Raw genomic sequence first — 16258 nt, forward strand, 5'->3', positions numbered from 1 at the left:
CGCTGACAGGCCTTTCAGCAGGTGAAATGGGCCCAATTACCCGGGCACAGGGAGCTTCAAAGCGGCCAGGCCCCGCCCCCGCCCGGCCCCCTCCCGGGAAAGGGCAGAGACGCAGACTCGGGGCGTCATGTCACTCAGGGCCAGCGGAGGGAGTCCCGGGCGGGGGCGGGCGTGTCCCTCTGGGCAGCCCCGGCTCAGGGCACCTCCTCACCCCCCCATGCGGGGACAGTCCAGCCACCCCCCTGCGTCTTCCCCACCCGCCTGCCTTGACCCCCAAGGGGAGCAGGAATCTTGGGGACCCCCTTCTGGGGGTGCTGGGGGCAGGCCCCGCACACAGTGCATCCGCTCCACGGCCGGGCTGGTGCCCCCTCTCCGGCCCCCCCGCCCCCCTCCCCAGGCTCCCGGGTCCCCCACCCAGCAGCTTCCTCTCTGCCCCACGGGCTCTGCGCCCTTCCTGCCTCCTGAATACCCGCTAATCCCGCCTCCCGGCCCAGATCCCCAAAGGGGGTGGCAGGCCCTTAGGGGAACAATGAGCCCAGGGCGGGCCAGGATTCAGGACCCCTCCAGGCACGGAGGAGCCACCTGCCCCAGAAACTCCCCCTTGGTTTGGGGGAGTTTCACACCCCCCCAACAGGGTGCGGAACCCGACACCCACCCATGTCCCAGCCCCTGTTTCCCCCACACCAGGCCGGAAGCCCCCTGCCCACCTGTGTAGCCCTGCAGGGTGGGACACTCGGACCCCTCAGTCCCAGCCCCCCGCCTACCTGTGTAGCCCTGCAGGGTGGGGCACTCGGACCCCCCAGTCCCAGCCCCCACAGGGCCAGGAGCCCCCCCACCTGTGTAGCCCTGCAGGGTGGGGCACTCGGACCCCCCAGTCCCCGCCCCCGCCTACCTGTGTAGCCCTGCAGACACTCGCAGGCGTAGCCGCCCTCTCGCCGGCGGCAGCGGCCGTGCGGCCCGCAGGGGCTGGAGTAGCACAGGTCGATCTCAGTCTCGCAGTAGTCGCCGGTGAAGCCGGGCGGGCAGCGGCAGCGCAGCCCCGTGACCGGGTGGATGGGCCGGAAGAGCACTGTGGCGGAGCTGAGGAAGGGCGCGGAGCTGTCGAAGCGCAGCACGGACACGCACTTCATGTAGTTCTCGCAGGGCTCGCGCAGGCAGATGTTGTCGTCGAAGGGCAGCACGCGCTGGGCGGACACGGCGGCCAGCAGCGAGCGGTTCAGGTAGATGCGCTCCTGCAGGTCCTCGGAGGCAAAGAAGCGCTCGCGCCCGCCCCCCGGCAGCAGCGCCGAGAAGGTCACGTTCAGGATGCTGGCGCGCACGTCCGTGTCGTTCTGGATGTTGAAGACGAAGACGTGGTCCCTGGCCGTGGACAGCACCGTGGCCACGCCCTCCACGAACAGCGCCAGCAGCGGGGACAGGAAGCGCTCCTGGGACATGCCCTGCAGCCGCACCGTGATGCTGCTGCTCAGCATGGCGTCCGTGATGACCGTCACGCGCAGCGTGCACAGGGCCACCACGCTGTGGACGCCGTCTGCGGACACACACGGGCGTCACCGTCACCGCGGGCCGGGCCGGGCCGGGCCCAGCAGCCTTCCCGCCACCCTGGCTCTGACCCCTGGGGGTCACCCTGCAGGACCCTCAGAGCGACCCCAGCACCAGGGTTCCCGGCTCAGACCCCCAGGCCCAGGTGGGGTCACCCAGGAGGACCCTCAGAGCGACCCCAGCATCAGGGTTCCCGGCTCAGACCCCCGGGCCCAGGCGGGGTCACCCTGCAGGACCCTCAGAGTTACCCCAGCACGGGGTCCCCGGCTCAGACCCCCAGGCCCAGGTGGGGTCACCCTGCAGGACCCTCAAAGCGACCCCAGCACGGGGTCCCTGGCTCAGACCCCCAGGCCCAGGTGGGGTCACCCAGCAGGACCCTCAGAGTGACCATCCCCGGGTGGCTGACTCAGGGCTGGCTCCTCCGCCCCCAAGGCTCAGCCTCCTGGTCCTTCCCCGTCCCCCGACACCCCCCGCGGTGAGGGACCCCCAGAGAAGCCCCGGCAGCACCCACAGGGCCTGCCCCACCCCCACGGGGCTCCTGCATGCCCCTCGCACAAGCTCCCAGTGCCCGCAGGTCCCCGCAGGGCGTGGGCCCGCCTGCAGACAGTTGTCACACACTCACACTCCCCAGTCTCCACCGGCTGCAGCCTGGCCTGGGCAGGGGTCCCCCCTCTGCTGCCAGCCAGCCGGGGGTCCGGGAGGCGGCTGGGTGGCAGCGCAGGGCCGCCCGCTGCTCCGGCCACAGTGCTCCGAGGCCTGGTGGGGAGCCCGTGAGGGGTGGGGTGTAGACGCCTGGGACGCGGCCTCTCAGGCCCTCGGGGGCCGGGCGCCTTGCAGCGAGGGGCCGTGACTCACGGCTGTGTCCCAGCAGCTAAGCAGCGTCACTGCTGGCAGTCGGGGCCGCGGCCCACGTGCCCCCAGCCCAGGAGGGGGGCTGCCGTGGCCACAGGGCGTCCCGGCCACCGCCCCAGCCCAGGGCCCCCCTCGCCGGCCACGCCCTCGGCCAGCCCAGGCCCCTCCGTCCGGCCTTACCCCTGCCCCCACCCTGCCCGTCCTCTAGAATGTCCTGGCATGGGGGCCCTTGGGTAGCACTGGGGGGCGCGAGGAGGGTCTCCCCCCCCCGCTAGACCTCGGCGCCCACACGCCCGGCGTGAGTCCCGGGGCTCCCTCTTTGAGGGTTTCCTTCCCGCACCTGGTGGACACCGCATGCATGGTCAGGTGGCCGGGGATGACCCCGCAGGCCAGGGGTCCTTATTGGAGACCACCCGGCCACTGGTGCCTCTGGCCCAGGAGGGGGGAGCCGCCCCGTACCCCCCCACACAACAGCCCCAAGCAAACAGCCCAGCCCAGAGGCTGCAGGGGGTCAGCAAACCCACCTGTCGGGGTGGGGAAGGAGGGACATGGGCCCTGGAAGAGGCATGTGGGAGGGACGGCTGGGTCACAGCCAGCTGCAGGTCACAGATCCCCCTACTCCCCTGTGGGTCACCCCCCAAACACACCCCCCATACACATCCCTGCGGGTCACATCCCCCCACACACACCCCTGCAGGTCACACACCCCCTCCCACACACCCCTGTGGGTAACACCCCCCCATACCCCTGCGGGTCACAACCCCCTCCCACACACCCCTGCGGGTCACACACACACCCCCACACACCCCTGTGGGTCACACCCCCCTCCCACACACTGCAGACCCCAGCCCAGTGATACGCCTGTGAAGGAGCTCGAGAGGATTTTGACCCCAAAATCCCAGGAATGGGGCAGGGAAAGGGAGCGGGGGGCATAGGTTTGGTGGGGGCAGCTGGGGGCACTGGGCGGGAGGGGCTGGAACGGGTTAGGGGGGTTGGGGGGCTGGGGCAGAGACACTCCGGGGAGCACCGTGGGGAGGGAGGGAGAGAGGCCGGTGGGTGCTGGCACCCTTGGAGCCCCCCAGATCAAGAGCTCAGGGCAACGCGTACTACAGGGTCCCTCCCGGGCCCGAGCCCCTTCCTGAGAAAGGGCGCAGCCCCCAAGTGGGGTCGGGCGCCAGGCAGGGACCCCCGGGCACTCACAGCCGAGCCCCAAGCCCACGGCCGCAGCCCACGCGGGCACCGCCAGGAGGGCGTCGCTCTGCCTGGGTGTGTGGTAGGTGGGATCAAATATTGGCCCAGACGCTGCTAATCCGCAGGCACGTTGCAACCGGGCGGGAGCACTGGGGTTTTGTCTTTTTTTTTTTTTCTTTTTCTGGTCAAATATTTACTAAGGAAATTCCTCTGCTAAGTTCCCATGGCAGATGCAGGGCCAGGCTGGGGCGGGGGAGGGGCAGCCAGGTGCAGACAGAGGTGCTGGGACCCGCCCCCCACCCCGCTCCTGCCTCCCGCCAGGCCCTTCCCGCTGAGAAGCAGAAGCCAAGCCCTGGGCCCGAGGGAGCCCCCACGCCTGCCCCGGGGCCCTACTCCCTCCCAGGAAGCCAGGTGAGCAAGAAGCTTCCAGAAGGACTCGGCACTTCTCACGCGTGGAGGGCGGGGCCGGGCACACAGCCTTCCCCAGGCCAGCACCCACCCACCCACCCCCGGCCGCGCCCCTCTATGCCGGACCTGGGCCCTGTGTCCACCTCAAGGCCCCCTGGGTCCATCCTCGGCCCCTGAGGCCCCGGGCGAGCTTCCGAAGCCAGGCCAGCGCCCACCCAGGCCTCGCACCAGCAGCTACTCGGGGCCAGGTTCATGGGACACGCATGCACGCATGTGCACACACCTGCACACGCCTCCCTGGGCTCAACCACGGTCTCCGTGCCTCACCCCTGCCCCACACCTTCATCCACTCACACGCAAGCTCACACACACGCCTGGGGTCACACCCACAGGCTCTCATGCCCGCACTCATGTCACACACACAAACACACACGCTCACGCTCACACATTCACACTCAGACTTACACCCACACACACTCACGTCCACATATTCACACTTACACACACACTCATTCACATGCTCACACCCACATTCACACTCATACTCACACCCACACACACTCATGTCCACATATTCACACTCACACACACTCACTCACATGCTCACACCCACACATTCACACTCAGACTCACATCCACACACACTCACGTCCACATGCTCATGCTCACACACGCTCACACACACATGTGCTCGCTCACATTCACGCGTGCACTCACATGCTCAGACTACACACTTCACACTCACACACACACACGCTCACACACACACTCACGCTCTCACCGACCCACTCGACCCACTCGCTAGCGCTAGCCTCACGCTCGCTCCCTCAGCCCCTATCACAGCACCAGGCCCGGCAGACAGCCGCCTCGGGGGCCCCAGCTCCCCTGCTATTAAGTGGTTAGAGACGAGTTACAAGCAACAAATTGGATCCCCCGCCCCAGGGAGTTCAGGGGTCCTGAGCGGGAGATAAAGTTCAGGGAATCACCCCAGCGGCGCTAATGAAAACCACCTGCAGGAACAACCTCCCGAGATCCCAATCAGGCCCCCGACTTGGGGAAACTCATTAAAATTGTCGTCACCAGTTAATTTGACCAAACGTGCAGGGCTGCGTGCCAGGCGGTCCACGGCTGCCAAGGAGCGGGCACCTGCAGGCTGGGGGCGGGCGCCGGAGGCAGGGGCACTCAGACGCAGGGGAATGTTCTAGAGCCAGCTCCTGGATGCAGTTCCCCATGGGCCCGGTTCCGTCAGCAGCGGGGTTCGGGGTCATGGGCTGGAAGACCTACAGCAGGGGGCCCCCCCGCCCTGTGCCCGACAGACAGACAGACAGACACAGGCCCTGCAGGCCTCACACCAGGCGGGGATTCAGCCAAGCTGAGCTGCGGGGGCTGACCCGCCCTGCCCGAGCTCTCTCCCTGTTGCAGGGTTGACCCCAACCCTGCCTGAGCTCTCTCCCCGCTGCAGGGCTGACCCCGCCCCTCCCGGTTCCTGCACCTCCACCACTCACCCAAACCCGCCCTCGTCCCCCTCCTCCGGCGCAGGGCAGGGGGCAGCCTGGAGCCCCCACCTGCAGGTGCTGCTGCGTGTGCCAGAGCAACAGGCATCGGGCGAGGCGTCTGCCCCGCGCGCGGCTGGCCCGAATTGGCTCCCCGCCACCCCACAGGGCCCCCCCGCCCCCGGCACCGCCAGGAGTGATTCCCGAGCACAGAGCCGGGAGGGACCAATGAGCACTGCCGGCTGTGACCCCCACACAAAACCAAACCCCAACCACACACCAACAGAAAACAGACCCGGGCCCTGGTCCCCCACCCTGGGTCTGCTGCCCCCCGTTTCCACCTTACAAAACCCCGGCGGCCAGGGGAAAAGCCGTCCCGGGCCACGGAGCCTCCTGCCCGGTGGGCGTCACCCGAGAGGCTCTGGGGACACCCCTTCACACAGAGCTGCCCGGCCAGGGGCCGCGTCTCCATGGGAACGGGCGGGCTCTGGGGGCTCGCAGGGGCCGGGAGTCACTTCCAGGACAATGGCAGCGGGAGGTCGGGAAGGCCGGGCACAAAGGCCGATGCCACGCGGCACCCTGGGCTCTCGGTCCCCACCCCCACGCCACCCTCCTGATGTGCACGTTGCAGCCCCCTGTGGGCACGTGGGGCCGCGCCCAGGGTCGGTGGCCCTGGGCCCTGGGGGTGCAGTGCCCCCCTTGCCTGCCGCCCACACACTCAGCACCGAGGCTACCCTGGGGGGCGGGTCCTGGAGTGGGGGTCCTGCCCGCCCAGCCGGGAGCTCACCGGGTCACCTGTGGCGGCCCCTTGTCAGCCCCTCCCCCAGGGACCTCACTTCCCTGTCAAATTCCGAGGGTCCCTGAGACCCACCAGGCCTGAGAGCCCATCCCCCGCCAGCTCTGGGTGCGGCTGGGCTGTGGCACCCTCACGGCGGGGGCTCGAGTGTGACCCGCACAGTCCCTGAAGAACATTCTGGAAAGTCGGCTGTTCCTGCAGGGGTGGGGGAACGATAGGGCGTATCTTGCCGTCTGGGGAGCGCCTGAGCTGACCACAAAATACCCGTTCTCGGGGCTGGAGCGATAGCACAGCGGGGAGGGCGTTGGCCTGGCACGCGGCCGACCCGGGTTCGATTCCCAGCAGCCCAGGGGTGATTCCCGAGTGCAGAGCCAGGCGTGACCCCTGAGCCTCGCCGGGTGTGGCCCACAGTGGGGACGCAGGTGTCCCTCTCAGCTGCCCGCGAGTCCCTCCCCCAGCAGTGAGAGGGCAGCCGGCCAGGCCCCCGCTGGCACACCACGTCCTGGCCAGCCGCACACGCTGACCACACGCAGGCACACGGGAAACTTCCGGCACAATAACCCGAATGTTCTCCACTCGCCCCACTGAAGCCGGGGGCTGCTCCGAGGCACGGACAGAGCACTTGGGCTGGAGCGGGCGGGAGACCGACACCCACGGCCCCCCGCTCCCATCTGCCCCACCCAGGGGCCCCCGCTCCCGTCTGCACCCACTTTCTCTCTCCTTCCCTGGTGCCTGCCGGGCCAACTCGTGGGGACCAGGCCAGCAGGACCCGGCCCAGGGGCCCGCAGCCTGCCGGGGCCCCAAACAACACTGTCAGAGCCAGGCGGAAGTCGATGGGGAACGGGACCCTTGGCCGGGGCCCCCAGTGGGACCTTCCCTGTGACAGGCCACGGAGCCAGAGGCTCAGGGGGAGGGAGGGGACACTCGGACTCTCCGCTCACCCGGAGTGCCACCCCCAGTGCCCACTCATCCCTGCAGCTTCTGGCCCCTCGTCCCGGGTCAGTGCGTGTCGCTCCTGCTGCTGCTGGCCACGGGGCTGGGGGCCCGCTGAGGCCAGGCGGGGCCCAGGACAGGACAGAGGAGCCTTGCCCTGAAGCCAGGAGGCCCCGCTGCCAGCGCCCACGGCCTTGGCCCTGAGTCCCAGGTCCCTGGGCACGGGCCGGTATCCCGGGGCAGGAGCAGGCCAGGCCTGTGCGGGAAGCAGGGCGGTGCCCACGCCACAGGCCGGCCGGGCACATGGGCTCCTGCCCCCTCCGCGGGCCTTGGGGTCAGACCGGCCTCCTGTGCCCAGGGCTGCTCTGCCCCTCCCACCTTCAGGGCTCAGGCACGTGCTAGCGACCCCCACGGGAGGACATGCCCTATGGACCCCCGATCAGAGAGCCCACCCCTACCGCCACCCGCAGACCCTCTGGGCTCTGGCAGGCTCCGCCTTCAGGGGCTGGCGGGCACCCGGCAAGCACGGGGCAGGTCCTGTGGCCCCAGGCGGGACTCTGCTCTGATCCTCAGCTGAGGGCTGACGGGGGCCGGGGGCAGCGGCCAGTACAGCAGCCATGCCCAGCCGGGGTGCCGTGACCACCGCGGGGCGCCTCAGCTCGTGCCCACAGGCGGGTCTGCAGGGGGCCGTGACTCGGCCAAGTGCCGCAAGAGAGTCCTGAAGTCTGAGGAGGCTCCTCCGCTCACACCAAAGGGGAGAGCAGCCCTGACCGACACGGGGTGAGCACTGGACACAGGAGTCCTGGTGGCAGCCCCATATCACAAGGAGTGTCTGTGTGCCTGTGAGTCTGTGTGTGTAAGTCTGTGTGTCTGTGAGTCTGTGTGTGTGTGTCTGTGTTGTGTGTGAATCAATGTTTGTGTAAATCTGTATGTCTGTGTGTTTGTGTGAGTCTGTGTGTTCGTTTCTGTGAATCTGTGTATCTGTGTGTGTCTGTGTTTGTGTGTCTATGTAAGTCTGTATGTGTCTGTGTTTCTGTGTGAGTCTGTGGTGTCTGTGTTGCTGTGAGTATGTGTGTGTGTCTGTGTGTGTCTGTGTGTATCTATGTGAGTCTGTGTGTGTCTGTGTGTGTCTATGTGAGTCTGTGTATGTGTGTCTGTGTGTCTGTGTGTTTGTGTGTTTCTGTGTGTGTCTGTGTGAGTCTATGTGTGTGTCTGTGTGTGTCAGTGTGTTTCTGTGAGTCTGTGTGTGTCTGTGTGAGTCTGTGTGTGTGTCTGTGTGTGTCAGTGTGTTTCTGTGAGTCTGTGTGTGTTTCTGTGTGAGTCTGTGTGAGTCTGTGTGAGTCTGTGTGTGTCTGTGTGAGGCTGTGTGTGTCAGTGTGTTTCTGTGAGTCTGTGTGTGTCTGTGTGAGTCTGTGTGTGTGTCTGTGTGTGTCAGTGTGTTTCTGTGAGTCTGTGTGTGTTTCTGTGTGAGTCTGTGTGAGTCTGTGTGTGTCAGTGTGTTTCTGTGAGTCTGTGTGTGTCTGTGTGAGTCTGTGTGTATCTGTGTCTGTCGTGTGCCCTGCATCTCTGCCCCTGCGTGTGTGTGGGACGCAGCGCCCTGGCGCTGAGGGGTGTGGCGCCTTTGGTCTCCTTCCAGCTGTGGGGCGTTCGCGCCCAAGCAGGGCTGCGGCTGCCAAGACGGCCACAAGTTCTTACCTGAAGCGAGAGCGCGAGAATTCAAGCTGGAGTTTCCTGGAAAACGCCCAATCCTGCCTGTCCCGGGGCCAAGGACCCCCCCACACACAGGGGGGCAGGGACGGGCCTGCCCCCCCCCCGCCCTCTCCCCTCCGCCCCCACGGAAGGGGCGGCGCCCCCAGCCCTGGACGGGGCCACACGTGAGCCATCCCTGGGCCCCTTTGTGAGGTAAGGCCCAGGGGCCCCCCGGCCCCACAAACCAAGACGCCATTGCAATGGGAAACCTGACCCTTCCGGAATACTCCTTGGAGGCCCCGCAGCAAGAAAGCAGAGGGTGGTGCGTGCCCGCCCCGCACCAGGAATGCCATTCCGGGCTGCTCCTGACCACGGTCAAGTTACAGGACGGGAAAAACCTGAAAGCTGTCCCCCGGGGCCAGCGCTGCCACTCTGCCCGGCCGGCAACCCTCCGCCCTGGGCCCCGGACGCCGCTGAGCCACGGGGTCACCAGCAACGCGACCCCGGGCGCTGGCGGCTGGCGGGGGCCCACCGGAGCCCCTGGCCCGGGCACCTGGGCGAGTCTCTGCTGGGTCTCCGGGGCCCACGCTGACCCCCCGCCACAGTGCCCCCGGCCCCATCCTGCACCAGGCGGACCCCGCTCTGCACCCGGGAGCCTACCCAGGGTGCCCCCTCAGCCGGGCCCTGCCCTCGCACCCAGCACCCCTGCAGGCCCTTGCCAGCCCTTGGCCGTGACCCGACTCCTCTGTCCCCCGGCCTGTCCCCAACCCCATGATGATGCTTAAGGGGCCCCTCACGTGGGGGTGATGGCCGGGTGCCCCCCACCAGGATCCCTGCAGGACCCTCCTAGACCCTCCTGGGAAGACCCCATCCCCACAGACCGGCTTATTCCAGCCTGAGCAAACTTGGCCTGGTGGGGGTCACTGCCCTGGGGTCACAGAGCACTGAACACTGCGGGGCATGAGGTGGGGGCGGGCAGGCTCCTGCCCTTCCAGGAGTCCCTGTGGGAGAACCGCTGGAACAGGGAAGCGCAGAGGTGGCTCTGGCTGCGTGGTGACCTCATCATCATGGCCTCCCCAGCCCTCCCCCGACCTCATCATCATGCCCTTCCCAGTCCTCCCCTGACCTCATCATCATGGCCTCCCCAAGCCCCCCCACCTCATGGCCTCGCCAACCCACCCCCTGACCTCATCATCATGGCCTCCCCAAGACCCCCACCTCATCATGGCCTCCCTAACCCTCCCCCTGACCTCATCATCATGGCTTCCCCCAACCCTCCCCCTCCAACCCCCCCATCATCATGGCCTCACCAACCCTCCCCCCCCACCTCATCATCATGGCCTCCCCGGGGCTGATTCCTGGTTCCGTGCTCAGGGGTCCCTCCTGGTGGTGCCTGGGGGGACCCTAGGGGGTGCCAGGGATCAAACCCGGGTCTGCCCCATGACAGGCAAGCACCCTCCCCACCGTCCTCTCTCCCGGTCCCCCTGAAACAAACTTCAGCCCTTGTTGGACGTTGGCCCCCGTGGTGGCTACGCCCATGAGACCGGGTCAGCCCGTCTCCACCAGCGGGTCCGGTCCTGGCCACGTACAGACACCAGCTCTGCGCCCGGGAGCCCGCCGTCCACCCTGGCAGGCCTGCCCCCCCGCAGCCAATAACCCTCAGAGCCCGGGCGGCTGTAAACCCCCGGGGCGCCGGGCAGTCACGCCCTGCCAGCAGCGGGGGCGGGAACAAAGCCCCTTCCCCTCGTAAACCGGGAGGCCTGTCCTGCCACCGCTGCGGGGGCCGGACACGCCCCCGTATTACTGCTTGTGAACACCCTCGCTGGCTTCCTGACAGGTGACACCACAGCACGGGGCGCCCAGGGGCTCACGCCAAGGCCATGCGGGCCGGGCGGCAGGGGGTGGCGGGCCGCGCGCTCGGGGGCTGGGGGCACTGAGTCTGGTTTCCGCGGGCGCCCTGACACCCCCTCCGCCCGCCCGCCCGCCAGCCCGAGGGGAGCAGCGCAGACGGTTAAACCTGAGTCTGGGGAGCAGCCCCGTGGCCAGGCCGGGCACAGGTGAGGCTCGCACGCCCCCCGGAACTCCACCACGGAGTTGCCTCCGCACCCGCGCCTATGTCCGGGCGGGCGGGCGGCCCCCCGCCGGCGGGAGCTCCTCGCTCCTTTTGAATGAAATCCGCCCTAAACCCCGCCATCCGGAGGGGAGGGGAGGCTCAGGGCCCACATTCCTCACCCTCCCCACACAAAGCCGCCCGCTCCCGGCATGCACCCGGCGGCCGGCAAACCCACCCTTGCGGGGCTGGGGCCGGGCCATCCTGCAGGTTCAGTCCCGCTCCTTGGCGTGGGGGGGGGTGGGGGGGCAACGGGAAGCAAACGCCAAGGGAACGAACTTCCTTCCGAGAGCGGCACGGCTCCGGGGCGAGGGGGCGCCCGCCAGCCACTCGCCCGAGGGCCCGTTCCCCCCGCCCGCACACATTCCCGGCCCGACGCCGCCGGAACCCTCGCCCGCGGGGAGCTGAGCCGCCAAGCCCGGGGCCCGGGGTTGCATCACTGCACAACTGCAGCCCCAGGTTCCGGACGGCGAGAAAAAACAACCGGAACCGGTTTCTCCCCCACCCCTGGCTAATTGGACTCCCCAGCCGCTCCCAGTCACCTCCTGAACCCGCCCCGGGGACGCGACTCTGTCATCGCTGCTGTTCCCTCGGTTCACCTGGAAGCGGGCGCTGGCCTCGGGCCGTTCCTGCTCACCGGCCTGCCCTGCCTGGCCCGCCAGGCGCCCTCTCTCCTCTCCCACCCTCCCTCCTGCCCCCTCTCCGTGGCCCCTGGGGCGGAGGACCACCGCGCTCCCCAGCCCCGAGCATCAGGCTCGCCGGCGCCCCTGCAGCCCCCCCGTGCCCCCCCCACAGTTGGGCTGGGTTCCCGCAGTGACCTCGGGGTAACACCCAAATTACAAGCCCGCGCCCGACATCAAACGTGAAGGTGCTTTTCAAAGTGCTCCCACGCAGGGGCCGGCACACGTGGCCGACAGTTACGGCCGCAGGAGATGCCGAGAGACAGGGCATGACTCAGGGGCCGGCCGGCCGGCGACTCCCAACGGTCCCGCCCGGGACTAATTGGCACATGGGCTTCGCTGTGACCTTTGATCTCTGCAGACAGGCCGGAGCCCCGTCGTCGGGACCCTCCCATCCCGCCCCCATCCCCGCAGAGCCAGCGGCGGCAGGAGGCCCAGCCGTGCCCTGCTGCCGCGCACCCCTCCCCACCTGGAAGACCCCACATCACCCCCAGAAAGGGGCCGGGCCCGGCCCTGCCCCGACGATGTGCCCCGGCAGGCCGCCCCGGGGCCCACTCACCGGACACGGACACCTCCATGAGCGCCTCGAGGGGCCGGTTGTTGTCCAGGTCCCTGCTGAGCTGCAGCTCCCCTGTGGCCGCGTCCAGCAGCAGCAGCTGCAGCTCGTTGCCCCGCAGGAAGGCATAGGAGAGGCGGTCGGAGAGGTCGGGGTCGTGCGCGGGCACGCGGCCGATGACCCCCGTGGGGAAGCTGCTGGACCTGTTGCTGACGTAGTTGTTGAAGAGGATCTGGAAGTCGGGCAGCAGGGGCGGGTTGTCGTTCTGGTCCAACAGGCGCACGCGCACAGTGGCCCGGCTCACCAGGGGGGCCGAGGTGGCCTGCACCACCAGCACGTACTCCTGCCGCGCCTCGAAGTCCAGGTCGGCCAGCGCCCGCAGCTCCCCGCTCAGCAGGTCCAGCTGGAAGACCTCGGGTGCGTTGCCCTCCACGATCTGGTACATGATCTGGGCGTTGGCGCCCTCGTCGGGGTCCTGGGCTCGGATGCGCGCCACCACCGAGCCCACCGGGCTGTTCTCCTCCACCCACAGCTCCAGCTCGTCCCGGTCGAACACGGGCGGGTTGTCGTTGATGTCCAGCACGGTCACCTGGACGTCCACCGAGGCGCTGAGGGGTGCCGGGCTGCCCCGGTCCACCGCCAGGGCCCGCAGGCGGTACACGGCCACGTTCTCCCGGTCCAGCCGGCGCTGGGTGCGGATCACGCCGGACGTGGGCTCGATGTAGAAGTCGCCGTCCCCGTCGTCCCCGCCCTGGAAGGTGTAGAGCAGGCGGCCGTTGGGGCCCGAGTCGCGGTCGCTGGCAGACACCTGCAGGACGCTGGTGGACGGCGGCGCGTCCTCCAGCACGGAGCCCTGGTAGAGGTCGCGCAGGAAGTGGGGGGCATTGTCGTTGGCGTCCAGCACCAGGACCTCCAGCGACGTGGTGTCCGACTTCTGGGGGATGCCGTTGTCCCGGGCTGTGATGGCCAGCGTGTACGCCGCCTGGTCCTCGTAGTCCAGCTCGGCCGTGGTGTAGACGGTGCCTGAGTCGGGGTCGATGCGGAACTGGGGCACGGGGTCCTCCAGCACGTAGGTGATGCGGGCGTTCTCGCCCGTGTCCTCGTCGGTGGCGCCGATGGTGGCGATGGCGGTGCCGGCCGGGCGGTCCTCGCTCACGCTCACCGTGTAGTGGGAGCTCTGGAACACAGGTCGGTGCGTGTTGGCGTCGGTGACGTTGATGAAGACCTGCGCCGTGTGCGCGCGCGTGCCGTCGGACGCGGTGACGGACAGCACGTACTGGCGCTCCTGCTTGTAGTCCAGCGGCAGCGCCAGCGTGATGAGGCCGCCGCCGCTCTGGCTGCTCAGCGCGAAGCGGTTGCGCGTGTTCCCGCCCGTGAGCTGGTAGGTGATGACGCTGTTGGCGTCCCGGTCCACGGCCCGCAGGGTCAGCACGCTGCTGCCCACCGCCGCGTCCTCGTTCAGCCGCAGCTCGTAGGCGGGCTGCGTGAAGGCGGGGTCGTTGTCGTTCACGTCCAGCACGGTGACGGACACGCTGGCCGAGGCGCTCATGGGCGGCGACCCGTGGTCCACCGCCTCCACCGCGAAGCTGTAGTGCTCCACGGCCTCGCGGTCCAGCTCGGCGCACACGGTGATCCAGCCCGAGCTGTTGTGGATCTGGAAGGGGAAGTCCGAGGCGCCGCCGCCGGCGGCGGCGGGGGCGTCCGGGCCGGCGGGGTCGCGCGCGCCCGAGGAGGCCGTGCCCACCAGGCGGTAGCGCAGGCGCGCGTTCTCGCCCGAGTCGGCGTCCACCGCCTGGATGTGCAGCACGGAGTGGCCGAGGGGCGCGTTCTCCAGCACGGCCGCCTGGAAGGGGCTGCTGACGAAGATGGGCGCGTTGTCGTTCACGTCCAGCACCTGCACGGACACCAGCCCCGAGGAGTTGATGAGCGGCGGGCGGCCGCCATCCTGCGCCTTGACGCGCAGCGTGTACTCGCGGATGGCCTCGAAGTCCAGCGGGTTGATGACGTCCAGGCTGCCGCTCAGCGAGTGCAGGTAGAACTGGCCGCGGAGGTTGCCGCTGACGATGCTGTAGTGGACGGCGGCGTTGCGGCCCTGGTCGCGGTCGGTGGCCCGGACGCGCAGCACGGGCGTGTTGACCGCCACGTCCTCGGGCACGCGCACCACGTAGCGCGGCTCGCTGAACTGCGGGTAGTTGTCGTTCTCGTCCTCCACGGCGATGTGCACGGTAGCCGTGGCGCTGAGCGGGCCCGGGTTGCGGCCCTGGTCGGTGGCCTCCACCAGCAGCTGGTAGGCGGCCGCCTCCTCACGGTCCAGCGCGGCGCGGGTGCGCACCACGCCCGAGCGCGCGTCGATCTCGAAGACGCCGCGCGCGCCGCGCAGCAGGCGGTAGCGCAGGTCGGCGTTGGCGGGCGCGTCGCCGTCAGTGGCGCGGATGGTCAGCACCTCGGCGCCCAGCTCCAGGTTCTCGCGCACGCGCTCGCGGTACTCGGCCTGCTCGAAGGCGGGCGCGTGGTCGTTGGTGTCGCTGACCGTGACGGTGAGGTAGGTGGCCCCCGAGCGCCGCGGCGAGCCGTGGTCCAGGGCGCTGACCTTGAGCACGTGCGTGTCCTGGGTCTCGCGGTCCAGCGGGCGCGCCGTGCGCACAGCGCCCGTGTCGGGGTCGATGGTGAAGTAGGCGCCCGAGCGCTCGTCGAAGAGCGGCTCCATCTGGTAGGCCAGGCGGCCCGCGTCGCCGGGGTCGGGGTCGTGCGCGCGCAGCTCGATGACCGCCGTGCCCGCCGGCTCGTTCTCGGGCACGGACACCTGGTAGCTGGGCAGCGGGAACTGCGGGCTGGTGCGGCCGCCCGCGCCTCGCCGCGCCCTGCGCGCCGCGCCCGCCCCCGCCCCCGCCCCCGCCGGGGGCAGCGGAGACCCCCGGCGGACGGCGCGCGGCGGGCACCTGCGGGCGGTCAGCGCCGCGAGCGCCGCGCGCCCCGCGGGGCAGCAGCCGAGCCGCGCGCGGGGGGCGCCGGTGGGGCCGGGCGCGCGCAACCGCGGCGGGACCCCCAGGGCGCCCCGGGGCAGCGGCGGCGGCGGCGGCGGGCGCCCCCCGAGCCTCGCGCAGCCCCGGGACCCCGCGTCGCGGCTCACGTCCGGCGGCCCCCGCGGCGGCCCGGGCGAGCGCGCGGCGTCCAGCGCGCGGGTCCAGCCGGGCAGCGCGGCGACAGCGGCGGCGGCCAGCAGCAGCGGCAGCAGCGGCGGCGCCATGGCCCGGGGTCCGAGCCCGACGGCCCAGCACGACCCATGCGCCGGCGGGGCCCCGCGGGGCCGCGGCCACCTCGAGGGCGCAGCGCCGGACTCGGCCCGCGCGGCTCCAAAATGGCTCCTCGGCGCGTCCCGGGCGGGCGCGGCGACCTGCGCCCGCGGCGGCTCCAGGTGGCCGGGGCGGCGGCGTGGGAAGCGGGGCGGGCCCGGCCCCCCGCGCCCCCCGCGCCCGGCCCCGCCCCCGGCCCGCCGCGCATTGTTCCTCCCGGGGGGAGCGGGCTGGGGCGCGCGCCGACGGGTCTCCATGGAGACGCGGGGCGGGGCGGGGCGCGCGGCCTCCCGGCGGGGCGGGGTCGCCGGCGGCCGGCCGGGGCGCGGGGGACCGGGCGGGTGCGGCGGCCGGGGGGCGCGGGGGGCCGGGCGGGGGGGGCGATCTCGGGGCGCGGGCGCGGTCCGGGGGGCGCGGGGACCCCGCCGTTCCCGCCCGACGGAAACTTCCCGGAGTTGTAAGCGCGAAGTTGCTGCGCCCGGGGAGAGCAGCGGCGGCGGCGGCGTGGGGCGGCCCGGCCCCTCCCCGGGGGCGCGCCCGGCCCCGCCCCCGCCCGGCCTCCCCAGGGGCGCTTCAGCCCACCTACGGGGCAGCCCTGGCCCGGGACCGAGACGCCCCGCCCCGCTTTAGGGCTATTCTCTGGGCCAGAAAGACCCCCCCCCCCTCCCGCGGCGCTTTTACAATCGGTGGGCGTGGGGGTCGCAGGCCGGCCGGC

The 16258-nt window shown here is 70.1% G+C and overlaps 1 protein-coding gene across 1 annotated transcript in view; it reads right to left on the minus strand.

Annotated features, from left to right (window-relative positions):
* Positions 1–15497, minus strand: part of CELSR1 (cadherin EGF LAG seven-pass G-type receptor 1) — a 43575-nt gene extending 28078 nt beyond the window's left edge. Inside the window, exons 1-2 of the mRNA XM_055143632.1 lie at positions 12254–15497; positions 893–1531 (exon numbers count right to left, since the gene is read on the minus strand). Coding sequence (XP_054999607.1) covers positions 893–1531; positions 12254–15497 — 3883 coding nt within the window. The remainder of the gene's footprint in view (positions 1–892; positions 1532–12253) is intronic.
* Between the last annotated feature and the right edge of the window lie 761 nt (positions 15498–16258).

This window comes from Sorex araneus, chromosome 6 (assembly GCF_027595985.1).
Source record: "Sorex araneus isolate mSorAra2 chromosome 6, mSorAra2.pri, whole genome shotgun sequence".
Classification (NCBI taxonomy): domain Eukaryota; kingdom Metazoa; phylum Chordata; class Mammalia; order Eulipotyphla; family Soricidae; genus Sorex; species Sorex araneus.